Genomic DNA, 13,894 nt, shown 5'->3' on the forward strand with positions numbered 1-13,894 from the left:
TGTACTGTGCTCAATGATTTGGATATTAGTATGCTCATGCAACATTACACCTCTCCACATCTGAACATCTGGTGCATCAAAACAATCATGTTCGACAATGTTCCTGATTGCATGATGTGTTCTCATCTCTCACCATATGATGTAATGCGCCCACGAACATTTTCGAACATGAACATTTTGGTGGTCTAGGTGTTATGGTGTGGGGGGGAAATGGTGTTACATGGGTGTACTGACCTCTGAATCTTTGAACACAATATGCAATACCATCCATGGTGTTCACACATCCTAGTAAGAACCATGTCCTACCTTTTGTAATTTCCAATGGACCATCAGAAATTAGTATGATGTCACTGTAATTATTGTCTTTGAATAAAAGTGTAATTTCCATTCATCTCACTGCGTATTTCTTTAAGGCTACCTTCTGCAGTATACTATACCAGTTATTTCTAAGTATGGTGTCAGTTTCATTGAGCTATGTTACTTGGCTGCGACACATCATGCGACAGTTACTTTTGTCCATAAGTTTTGCACACTAGTGTACATCAAAATCAATGACAAAAAATACAGGTTTATCTAGCATTGAGAGGAACAGGATGAACTTCCACTGCTTAGCAAAAGAAGAAGGTATTGCAAGTATGTACAAATGACAGCAAGCATACCATAGTATGAGCAATTTGTTCCAAACATTCATGTAGAAAGCAGACTAGGGTGATCTGCACATCCTGTGAAGATGACAACAATGGAGGAATCTATTATATCATGTAGAATATAAAATATTATTTTGAAGGAAAGACCAACACCAGCCACAATCGGGCATCAACATAATTTGATGGCAAGAGTTGGAAATTGGTACCAGACCAGGACTCGAACCCAGATCTCTCACTTAATATGAGGGATTGTCTTAACCACCTCAGCCATCTGGATATGTTCCTCGTCCAACTCAGATTTCCAACTCGTCACATGATAGTAGCATCCACTGTCCTTTCACCTACTTGCTCACAGTGAGATCTGTATTCCCACAAGAGGGCTGGATCCTGTTGTGCATCTGCACTGGAGTTATCAAGGCAGTCACACCTACATATGAGTGGTGTCTGTTTTATCAGACAAGTCCAACAGAACAGACACCACACATATGTATATAGCATAAAAAATTATGTTTTAAAAGGTTACTGAAACTTCAAGTTAAAAAATCAGTTATTTGGACATAATAAACAGTCAAAATATCACTGAAATTATTATCATCCTTTTAAAGGGGCACAAATATGTATATTTTAAATAATAATCTCTTTGAATGAAGGAGTATTGTTATCTTTTTTGAGTTTCAATTTTCACTCAAACAGATTCAATGTGAGTGGTTGTGTATCAAAATAACTAGTGACTCACAGGTCACTAATGACAGATGCTGTATGTATAGAATATTAGTGTGACAGATGACATGCTACCAACAGTAATACGGAAGTGTTTCATGCGAGTATACCTGATAACTGCACTGTTGAGTTCCTTAGAAATACCATTTATCATCAGCATTTGATTCATGTGAAAACAATATCAAAATTATGTGTCTGTAGGAGTAGTCAGTCAGATAATGAAAAGCTGTTTTAAACAATAGGTTATAGATGCTGTCTAATAAAGGTAGAAAAGTGGGAGATTCAAAGGTAGCAGAACATGCAGGCTCATATGTTTGGGTAAGGAGATAGAAATTGCAGATGTTAAGTTCAAGTGGATTGAGAAGGTCAGTGGATCCAGAAGTTAAGCTCTGGAACGTGCTTAATAAGTTGAGGCCTCTTTGGATATCTTTTCATTATTTACCTTTCTCCTCCACATGCCAGGAGTTTTTCTAATGTTTCAGTCTTTCCATTTGTGTCTTCCTATTTCTTTGAACTTTAGCTCTTATTTTTTATCTTTAGATTACTATTATGTCCTGTTTTTATTCAGGGTCAAAGGCATCAAGCTGCCTGAGGCAGACGGAAAGCAGATGAAATGCCACGACTGGCAGCTCCACTCAACCAACATGTCAGAGAAGAGTCATGTGAAAAAGTCCCCTAACCAGACCAGCAGGATAATGAAGTGACACTGTGAATAGCTTCTCATTTCTGTGTATGCCAATGTACTGTTTACATACCATGTAGAACATACTGACCAGCAGTTGTTCACCTGACTTTTGGATATCTTGGGTATTATCACCTCCTGCTGCTTGTATGTTTGGCTTTACCTAACACAAAGGTTAACTTGTCATAACAACTTCATCATGGGTTGGACTTCTATATTCATGTTGGTGGGAATGGTCTGTATAGTAGAAGATCCAGGAGGGTGGGAGGGGATGGGAAGGGGGGAGGGCGGAAGAGGGCTAAGAGGTTCAAGCTCCCAGCCCCACCCCCACCCCCACTCTCAAAAAAAGACGTCTGCGACTATCCCTGACAAATTTCAAATTAAACTTGATATTATCTTATTTTCTTAGTACTATACTACCTACAGTACAGCTTTGATCACTTATCCTTACTTACCCATTTTAAGCAGGTATAGTATGTATACAAATTATAAATTTCTATAAGAGGGTGTTTACGCGATGAGTTTTTAATCCAGACACCACTCATTCAAGGTGCAGCCACACCCACACTCTGCTGCCACTGCCACCCACCTGCGCTCACCTCAGTCACACATGGAGCTTGACATACGAGTGTGTGATCTGTGAGTGGGTGTGTTGCGCTGCCTTTGATGTACAGTTTGGCAAATCAAATGCAATAGAACACACTATTAAAATGTTTTTTAATTGTTATCATTGTGTGCTTGTGTTTGTTTCTGTCAAACTTTGAAAAAATTACACCAAAATTTAAATAAGGATTTTTTTTTTAATCTTTTGGTTAGTGTACTGTGGGTGGCTGTGGAATGTACTGGGCACTCAATCCTCCCTGCCTGCCCCACAAGGGCTAGTGTGAAGTAATATGTAACATAAATAATGTAATGCAATATCAATCATCAGGTTTGTTCAGTTCTGAATTCTTTTTAAAGTAGCTTTCTTTGCATGCCCACTTCTGCTGGCATGAATTTCATAGATTTATATTGCATTATTTACCTAAAATGAGTCAATAATCTTTAAGGGATTAAAGTACTCATCAATAAGAGCAACTTTTACAGTGAGAATCAACTTTGAAGTTGTGAGGAAAAAAAGGCAGCTGTTTCATACATGTTGGCTGAGTAGGTTAATAGGTATGTAACTTTTATAGGCAATAGTTGATTTTTTCATGATTTTGAAGTTGATCTCATAATAAAAGAAAAAGTTGTTAATAATGACTGATGAGTATTATTTTAACCCCTTAAAGGCTTATTGGCCATTTTTAAATAACCCTGTAGAGAAGAAGTTCCAGCACCAGTCATTGGTAAGTTGCTGATTTGATTATGTATGATTCTTTAATTTGTCTAAAAGTTGCAGTTTTTGATTGCTGTTGTTACTGAGTCAGTGGCTAGTACATCCACTACTAGCACTGAAAATTGTTTTGATCTCTCTTCTGTAATAGGAAAAGTACTCAGTGATTAGGAAAAGTATAAACATCTGACACAGTCTTCAGAACCATTCACGTATCATACAGCCATTACAGCACCTTCCATGAGCACCAGTGGCATATGTCAGCTCCATGTAATGCCAACCCAAAACAGCAGGGAACCTCCACCTTGCTGCACTCACTGGACAGTGTGTGTAAGGCGTTCAGCCTGACTGGGTTGCCTCCAAACACGTCTCTGACGGTTGTCTCATTGAAGGCATATGTGACACTCATCGGTGAAGAGAAAGTGATCCCAATCCTGAGCAGTCCATTCGGCATGCTGTTGGGCTCATCTGTACCGCACTGCATGGTGTTGTGGTTGCAAAGATGGACCTCGCCATGGACGTCAGGAGTGAAGTTGCACACCATGCAGCCTATTCCACACAGTTTGAGTCATAACATGACGTCCTGTGTCTGCACAAAAAGCATTATTTAACATGGTAACATTGTTGTCAGGGTTCCTCTGAGCCATAATCCATAGGTAGCAGACATCCACTGCGGTAGTAGCCCTTGGGTGGCCTGAGCGATGCATGTCATCGATAGTTCCTGTCTCTCTGTATTTCCTCCATGTCCAAACACCATCGCTTAGGATCACTCCAAGACACCTGGACACTTGCTTTATTGAGAACCCTTCCTGGCACAAAGTAACAATGCGGACATGATCAAACTGCGGTACTGACCATCTAGGCATGGTTGAACTACAGGCAACATGGAATGACTGGAACTGACTGGCTGTCGGACCCGCTCCATCTAATAGGTGCTGCTTATGCATTGTTGTATTCATCTTTGGGTGGGCTTAGTGACATCTCTGAACAGTCAAAGAGACCCTATGTGTGATACAATATCCATGGTCAATATCCATCTTCAGGAGTTCTGGGAACCGGGTTGATGCAAAACTTTTTTGATGTGTGTATTTTGCTTTCATGGCATCTTCAGGCTGTTGCATTAGATCGTATACTTTGCTAAGAGATAGTAGACAGCATAATAAGAACACTGGAAAGACACAGAGAAACTAAATATGAAGAAATTTTCCACAAGGCATGTCGTAATGTAGAACCTTTGGGCATCCCAATGCAGGCACCCAGAACTGCCAAACATTCCACTCATTAACCCAATTACAGAAGCACCTGATGCTAAGGAATACTACAGGTAAAATAAACCTTTAACATTTACACACACTTTTTGCTTGATGCAACATTTCTTTCTCTTCTGTTATGTTGTTTTGAGTACAACAATAATGTCATGTTATGTTTTGTTTCAGATTAAATGCATTCCTACATTTCATTAATTTTATACTGGGACAGTTGAGGAGTTGATTTTAAGGAGCAGAACACTCTTCCATTCTTTACCTATTCACCCTTATACCACGTGCCATTATAAAAACAAAATCTGAACCCAGTAGTGGCAGACACATGTCCTTGCAGCAGCAACTTGTCTCATCCTCCCTCATTATCAGGAGAAATAACTCCTTGTAAGGAGCTTTGGAGAGGCAGGGAACACCTCCCACAAACAGCAGCTGAGACACATCAAGAGACAAATGAGTTTTTCCCAAATATGAGAATTATTTTACAAATTCTCGCTACATTTCCAGTATCTACTTGTAGCGTGGAGTGCAGCTTCTCTTTGCTTTAACTAATGAACTCATACCTCTGTATAACAGTAATAGAATATAGGTTGATCTGTTTGGCTGCCATATCAATTTATCACGATATGTCGGGCAGCCTACAACGTGTTGAGTTCATTGAAGAATTTGCAAACAGTTATCTGAGGAGACTCACGATGCATTAAATGAGCAAACTAAAATTTGGGATGCTTTTTTAATGTTTTTGTGTTAACCTTGATAAAGCCTACCCTCAGCTGACTCAAGCCTTTTCCAAACCAAAATTCTGGATCCACCATTCGGTCTGTATTTGTGTGTGGCTAATACCTACCGCAAGGACCTTGATTGAACTTGAATCTTTAGTGTTATTTGATTGTTACTTTGATGTCTCCTGATTAAAGAGTTGTAGCACCTTTCCTTTTCTTCTACATCTGTATAAATTATTTTGTCTTTGGGTGGGTGTTTGTGTGCAAAACCTGTTTCAATTGTTTGTTTCAATGAATTATTTGCAGACTTTGACATTGTTTCACAAATATAATTAGAATAATCAATAAGGTTACATTACCTGTTGGCCAACTGTATACTGAACGCCAAATACTGGATTCTGACTGTAAACCTTGTGCAGCGAACACAGTTCCTTGTACACAGTCTGTCGTTTCTCTGCAGGATCTATTCGGAAACCAAGCACATATCCTCCACTAGATTCTGCACTTTCTACAACCAAAGCTGTTCCAAATTTTGACTGTCTGATATTTATCTAGACATATTAATGAAATAAATTATTATTGGAAGTAATTCCAGTAATAGTAATAACAATGGTAATAAAGATGGAGAAAAACAGCAGTTATGTACGTGAAAATGGATGTTCACCAAAATACAAACTCAAAGCACTTTACACGAAAACAAATAAAAAAGGTTTTGGAGTTGCAGGAAGGGTAGAAATTCAGTGACAGAATAAACATGATGGAAGCATTTATGGTAAAAAAAATGCTGATCACTTGACTTCAAAATACAATTTTCTCTGTCATGAAGGAAATTAAAATCAGGAAAAGAATGTTATAATACAGGTAGTAATGACAAAGAAACAAAATCTGAAATTTATGGCTCATTATAAGATATGCAACACAGTGAACTATAATTTCTTCATCTCTGTTAGTATAGTGGTTCCACATCAGAATATTTCACAGTGGGGTGTTATTTGTAAGAGCAAACAAATTTAAAAAAAATATTACATTCATTCAATGCATCAGAAAAATAAAATGATCGGAAACATTCATAAAACAAGGAACCAAAACAAGCACACAGCTGATGAATAAGTGAGTGATCAAGAAGAAATGTTTATATTACAATACAAAGTTGCAAACTATACACAAAATCATAATACAAAATTGTTATAATGATGAGCATTATTAACAATGAGACAAATAACATAGTGGCATACATGACAGAACTAACAATAAACAATCAACTGTAGAAGATACTGTAAGACACTGTATATATATCATCACAAGAAATTAGTTTCAAACATCCAAGATATTATCAAATCATGTGTCCCTGGAAGAAAGTAATTATTCTGGCTATGACGGTGATCTGCTTGATCATTTAAAATTTTATAATTATTTGGTAGGAATTCCCCCTCCCCACTTGTATTTGAGAAACCTTTGTAACCAGTCTTTGAGTTTAGTAACATTTTCTTACAAATTTAGACATTAGTAACAATCATTTATTAGAATGGAGAGAACCTTATGAGTCCATTTCACTCTTTCCTGTGCTTTCATTTTTTATATTGTTGATAAAGTAGCATACAGCAAAATATTTACACAGTTTTGACATAAACTGTTAAATGTCTCTCTGTTTGGTTTCTGCAAACAAAAAAGAAATTATTCTGTTAGCACTTTCTGTGACACTGCCAATGCCCTTAAGAATATGAGCAATAAATTTCTATTTAGAATACCATAATGTTATTGCACAAATGGCAACCCTCTTGCATGTATGCAGAAAGCAGATGGTCACACTGGCAAAGTGCACTATCGGTGTAAAATTTAATTCAGAAAGAGGAAACATAACAAAGGAAGAGTTCTGCAAGGTTCAGTGCTGGATCCCCACTCATGTTTTTGACCTACGTAAACAACATTCCAAAATCATTAAAGGTCTGTTCAACAACTCATATTTTCTGATGAAGCAAGTGTCATTACTCATTGACTAAACTCAAATATAAAAGATAGACCCAAGACATAATGAACAACTGGTTCACAGTAACAGTCCAAGCCTTAGCCTCACAAATATTAATATTACAGCATTTCACTTCAAACACATAATAACTTGGCAGCAGAATAGAGTTAATGTAATCACATATGTAAAATTTATTGATATCCAGATAGATAACAACGTAAATTTGTATCAACATATTTCCAAACTAATAAAGATGTTCAGTTTGGCATGTTCTGGTTTTTAGAAATATCCCTCACTATGTTTTCCTGCAGCTGAAATTGTTTGCCCCCTGTTGCCATATGAAATTATCTTTTGGAGTAATAAAGCTAAGGTCAGTGAAGTATTTATTTCCCATAACTTGGCAAAATGAATACTATACATATTTAACAAGTTGCCCACAGAGGTATAACAGAAGAAGTAGGAATCCTTGCAAATTCAAATGATAAAATATCTTATTAGTGACTGCTGCTACAAACTGTGTGATTATTTACATTTGAGAACTGAAAATTCCTGTCAGTAGATAATAAGTAAGAATGGTCACCTCAAATAGGTTTCAATTTTTACAGCACTTATATTGTTATTCTTTCATATTTATCAGACTGTGGGTTACCCATTTCTCCATAACATTGTTTCTGCCATGATTGTTAGCCCTGCGAGGCATTCAGGAGAACATCAGTGAAGTCTGGAAAGTAGGAGATTGTTACCTTAAGGAGTAAAGCCTGCGTAACTTAGTCATTAGAAAATTTGCCCATGAAAGAGAAAGGTTCTAGGTTCAAGTCCTGTCTGACATACAGTTTCAATCCGCCAGGATGTTTCAGTTTCTTCATAGTATAACTGACAAAACAGCAGTGGTTTCAAAAGCAGTGGTTTTTCTGGTAATTCAATAATGCTCCATTATAGCTGGTCTTGTCATGTCATAACTAAAATCAATTACAAATTTGAAGTGTCATGAATGAATACAATACTTAGCATTGAAAGCATGTTTATTACTGACACTAACATACAGACACAACAGACAGAACTGAACTCCTGAACAGAGTTCAGAATATTCCAGAATATACAAATATTACAAAAATAAGAAACATTGTGAACCTTCTAGAAATGATTACCACTAAATAACTAATAATAATAATGTCGTGTGACCACGGCCTTCCGTCGGGTAGACCGTTCGCCGGGTGCAAGTCTTTCTATTTGACGCCACTTTGGCGACTTGCACGTCGGTGGGGATGAAATGATGATGATTAGGACAACACAACACCCAGTCCCTGAGCGGAGAAAATCTCTGACCCAGTCGGGAATCGAACCCAGGCCCTTAGGATTGACATTCTGTCACGCTGACCACTCAGCTACCGGGGACAGACTAAATAACTAATATTTGAAGAGGTGACATGCAGCATGCCAGCCAGCAACACTAACCACTGCTCCACATCTGCACACAGCACAGCTTATGCAATTGCTCCCTCTTCAGGAGAATCTGTGACCCATTGTTTCAGAAGATCTCATTGGAGCCAACTACAGCATCCTGGATGTAGAAATGCCAGAGGCCATCTGTATGGTAGTGCTGTAGGATCCTCACGTTCAGTCTATGTTGTCACATACTCTTCACTGTGATAAAGGATTGGCGGTAGCCCCTCCTGCTTCACAATCACTGAGGCCTTCAGTTTCCTTGAATGAGAAGCCCCCACACTGATCTACACCTCATGACTATACTAGGGATTCATACAGAGGACAAAGGTAAATGTCTCAGCACTTTTACCTTCTTGACTGACTTGTCTGACAAGAACAAATATGGCCCAAATTAATGTTTTAATAACTTTTCTGATAGTGCCACTTTCTGCAAAGCCATAAAAGACCATACCAAGTCTCCCAAGCTGTATCTCACTGGCCAGTGGTTGGCATTATAGCACTCTTGGTCCTTCTCCTGGGCGTCCAGGGACCATATGGAAGCCAGCTGTTTTGCTACTTTGATCGTGATGCTCGGGTGTTTCAGTCATCTTGAGGAGTTTCTGACTGAAATGGGAACAGTGTATCATTGCTTATTGAAATAGCTTTGCCAATCTCAAGCTCTCATATTCTACAGTCTATGACTAGTAGTGATGCCTGAAAGAAGTCCCATCCAAGAATAATATTATGATTATGTTCTGTTAAAACAACACATCTTCAGGGCTGTGTTCTGTCAGCGAAATTTATTCTTCCTGTTGGCTGGATGTATTTACCATCTGTGACTCGCAGTATAATTGTTTTTGTACTGTGGAGCATAGTCTTCTTTAGCTGGTAAAGATAAGCATTCCAGATTAAAAGGAAGCCCCTGAGTTCATCAGCACCCTAACAAGTTGGCCATTGGTGATGACATCACTGAGATTTCCTGATATCTTGGTGATTTTTGCCCACAGAGGATTTTCATCTGTGGCATGGTCGCCTTACTTAATTTTCCTGAGTTCAGTGGCCATGTGAGCCACTGGTACCTCTGTCATGGCAATAGGGAATGGTTATGGTGTATCAGGGAGTGAATTCATCCATGGCACATTGAAGCCTTCATCCCACAGGTCGACTGAAATTATCTGCAGTTGACCAGTATCAATAGAACTGTTGTGATGGTTAATGTTTGTTGTTGTCAAATCTCACCTTCCTTCTGCATAGTAGTGTGTAACATGTCCAGTGTGTCTACAGTGGGAACATACCAGCATGTTGTCCCCGGTCTTCCCTACAACTGTTCTTTTGCAGGACACTAGGCTTGGAGGAGAAGTTAATTGTACCTGCATTGATCAGGTGCTAGGTTGTTGTTTGAGAGCAGTGATGTAATTCCAGGTTGGTGCATTTGACTGGGGACAACATTCATGGCTGCTGTCTCTGGCTTACTTGGTCTGACAGTTCTGCCTGCCATAAAATGCTGTATTTCTTCTGTTACAACCTGGCATATGAGAGAGGTGAGGTCATGATTTTTCTGTTGCATTCACTTGATGAATTCCTCTGTTGTTGTGACATCCTTTATCAGAAAGGCTTGGCACATGTCTTCTGTGACTACTTTTATCAAGTGTGAGATTATGTCAGCTTCTGTTGTATTCGGATTCACAGTTTGGCGTAGGGCCAAAACATTCTGTATGTAGGATTGTGCTATTTCCCCATGATGCTGAATCCTGTTCTTAAATTGGTGTTCAACTAAGCAGACTTGCTGCTGATTGTCACCAAATGTTTTCTTCAGTTTGGCTTGGAATTTATCCCAGCAATAGAGTTTCTCTTCATTGATCTCAAATCCTGTCCAAGTAAAAGAACAAATTTGCCAAACACATCATGACACCCCACCTGTTGTATTTGGCAACATGGCAGAATTCTTTCAGCCATTTTATCTGGTCCTGACAAGTGTCTCCAGATAATACTGATGGATGGCTGATGAACAGCAGACTTACTACTGTTTTGGAATGTATGGTCTCCTGAATATAAGGGCTGTGGAAACAAATGTACTGCATGTATTCTGGTTCTTGTCCGTGTAGGCAACAGCTGATGGGAGCCACAGTGATGTAGATGTTTTGAAGTACTGGGTGTCTTTACCAAATGATGTAACATCACAACTAAAATCAAGTCCAAAAACCGAAAGTAGGGTCATCAATGAAGTAAAACACTTAGCACTGAAACCACATTTACTATTAACACCATGCAGAATTACAACTGAACTCGTAGACAGAGTGTGCAGCTATTTGCACAAACACCAGTTATTCCAGAATATACAAACATTACAAACATAAGAAATTTTGAGAACCTTCTAGAAATTATAAATACTAAATAACAAATAGATGTTCATGATTGGATTTGAGCTGGTGACCCACAGGACACCAGCCAGTAACTTAAACATTACAACAAATTGGCATGCAGCACAGTTCTTGGCAATATTAATGATTATTAATTATTAAAATGACTTCCAGAAATACATTTTACAGCTAATGTACTTAGTTGGTGTTAACCTTTCATTTGTTCCACATCATAGAATTCTAGAATTTATGAAACAGGATATATGAATGGATGTAAATGCTTTGACAATATAATACACAAACAAAAACTGGAATGGGATATAAAAAAAAAATCATGTGTTACGAAATAAGAGACAAGCACTGTAAACAGCACCACTGGCAAGAAACATTTACTGTATTTATACTGATGAGGATGTGAAATGGAGTTACAGATATTTTTTAACATCTAAGCTCTGCAAATCCTGCATTTGCGATAATAGCAAACTGTGGACATGAAAGTTGAATTATTTTTTCTATTTTCTTTCTCTAATGTCTTATGTCATCATATTCTGTGGCAGTTCTTCATTAAATAAGAAATTGTTTGTTGCACAGAATGATAATACATGGTGTCCACTACACAATTTGTTGTAAACTGCACTTTTAAAAAATGGTTCAAATGGCTCCGAGCACTATGTGACTTAACTTCTGAGGTCATCAGTCGCCTAGAACTTAGAACTAATTAAACCTAACTAACCTAAGGATATCACACACATCCATGCCCGAGGCAGGATTCGAACCTGCGACCATAGCGGTCGCTCGGCTCCAGACTGTAGCGCCTAGAACCGCACGGCCACTCTGGCCGGCGCACTTTTAAACAGTTGCGCATACAGGTAACATAGTAATTTTACCCACTTATGAAGACAATTGTGATTAATTAACAACCATTTGAAAACAGCAGCAAGGAGAAATGACTTATGCACTCCCTCAACTGGCTTTAATGTGGCACATGGAGGAGTGAGATATTTTTGCCCACTTACAAAGTGATGTGAAGGATCATGGGTGGCAACCAGTGGCCTGCACGCCAGATCCAGCCTGCAACTGGTTTCAGTCCAGCCCATAGAATAAATTTGTGGGAGAGAGTGCAAGGCACTTGCATTGTACTTTCAAGGAACGCATTTTCAGATATTTCTGCCATTGCTCACGTCGTCTTGTGTTTCGTAACGCAGAGTGTGGAAAGTTTTGTTTTCTCCAGGCATGTGCAATGCCATTTCACCACTGCTGGATTTGAACAACGAAGAGAAACACATTTCCACTCTGAGTGTGAAGTTATGGCCTACATGCCCATTTGCATGCAGAGAATGGGGAAAACTGCTTTTTATCCTTGAAGGGATGTGGTGAGAAGTGTTTTTGCTTCTGGATCAGAGCTGACAACAAACACACATTATTTACTACTTACAGTCTACATATGTGCTACACATCAATAGACTGACGTTTGGTGGTAGGAAACAAATGGCTCATGTGGTGTAGCAGGCACCTAGATCCTTAGAGGTATACTGGAGCACTTGCTCTGCCACTGGGTATTAAGTATCCAGGATGGACAGTTTGTCTGTGCCTATTCATGTGCTCAGCCAGTTTGGTAGTTGTTATTCCAATGTACAAGGCTGTGCAGTGAACACGTCCGCCGATAAATGACATGTTGTTTCACACATGGCCCTGCCTTGAATGTTAAATGTTTTGCCAGTGGTGGGGCTGGAGTGGATGGTTGTGGAGGAATGCATGGGGCAGGTTTTTCAGCAGGTTCGATTACAAGGGTACAACCTTTAGATAAGGGAAGTATTTTGGGAATATTGCAGGATTTGACAAGGATGTTGTGGAGGTCAGGAGATGTAAACACGGAACACTGGTCAAGATGGGCTCCTTGAGTTGTATACAATTTGAGTGATACAGTTTCTGCTTTACAATAGCCATAATCATCACTGAAGATTACATAACTCTGATCTTAGTTGCCGTTGTTATTGTGATCTTCAGTCTGAAGAATGGTTTGATGCAGCTGTCCATGCTAGTCTTTCCTATATGTGCCTCTTCATCCCTGCACATTTACTGCAACCTACATGTATTTCAACTTGATTATTGTATTGGAGCCTTGGACTCCTTCTACAGTGTTTATCTCCCATGCTACCCTCCACTTTCAATCTGACGATCTTTTGCTTCAGAACATATTGAAACAAACAGATCCCGGTTTTTTAGTCTGCATTCTTTTGTAGCAGCACATTTCTGAAACTTCTATTGTGTTCTTTTGTGAACTTCATATCATCCACAATTCATTTTTGTATAATGCTACAGTGTAGACAAACACTTTAAGAAAATTTATGTTCATTAGTAACAAATATCTCTTTTTTTCAGAAATGCCTTTTTTGATATTCCCAGATGGCATTATATATCCTCTCTAATTCAGCCATCATTAATTATTTTGCTGCCCAAACAGCAAAATTTATCTACCACTTTTAATGACTCATTTCCTAATCTAATTCACTCACTATCATCTGATTTAATTCGACTACATAAACAAAAGTTTTGTTTATTTTATATACTAAGATGGTATCTGTTCTTTCAGACATGTCCGAATGAACAGATACCATTGGTGACCATGCAGCTAGTTAGAATGAAATTACAATGAAATGAACACCTTTAGCTGCTTACAGGCGTTGACAAACATCAACAGGGACTGATGAAAATGTGTGCCCCGACCGGGACTCAAACCCCGGATCTCCTGCTTACATGGCAGACGCTCTATCCATCTGAGCCACAGAGGACACAGA

The 13,894-nt window shown here is 38.7% G+C and overlaps 1 protein-coding gene across 2 annotated transcripts in view; it reads right to left on the minus strand.

Annotated features, from left to right (window-relative positions):
* The window catches only part of LOC124569468 (Bardet-Biedl syndrome 5 protein homolog), an 87,213-nt gene that overhangs the window by 10,246 nt on the left and 63,073 nt on the right, over window positions 1-13,894 (minus strand). For both annotated transcript variants that reach the window (XM_047131082.1, XM_047131081.1), the window contains one exon: window positions 5,705-5,896. In XM_047131082.1, the coding sequence (XP_046987038.1) occupies window positions 5,705-5,896 (192 nt within the window). The remainder of the gene's footprint in view (window positions 1-5,704; window positions 5,897-13,894) is intronic.

This window comes from Schistocerca americana, unplaced genomic scaffold (assembly GCF_021461395.2).
Source record: "Schistocerca americana isolate TAMUIC-IGC-003095 unplaced genomic scaffold, iqSchAmer2.1 HiC_scaffold_15, whole genome shotgun sequence".
Classification (NCBI taxonomy): Eukaryota; Metazoa; Arthropoda; class Insecta; order Orthoptera; family Acrididae; genus Schistocerca; species Schistocerca americana.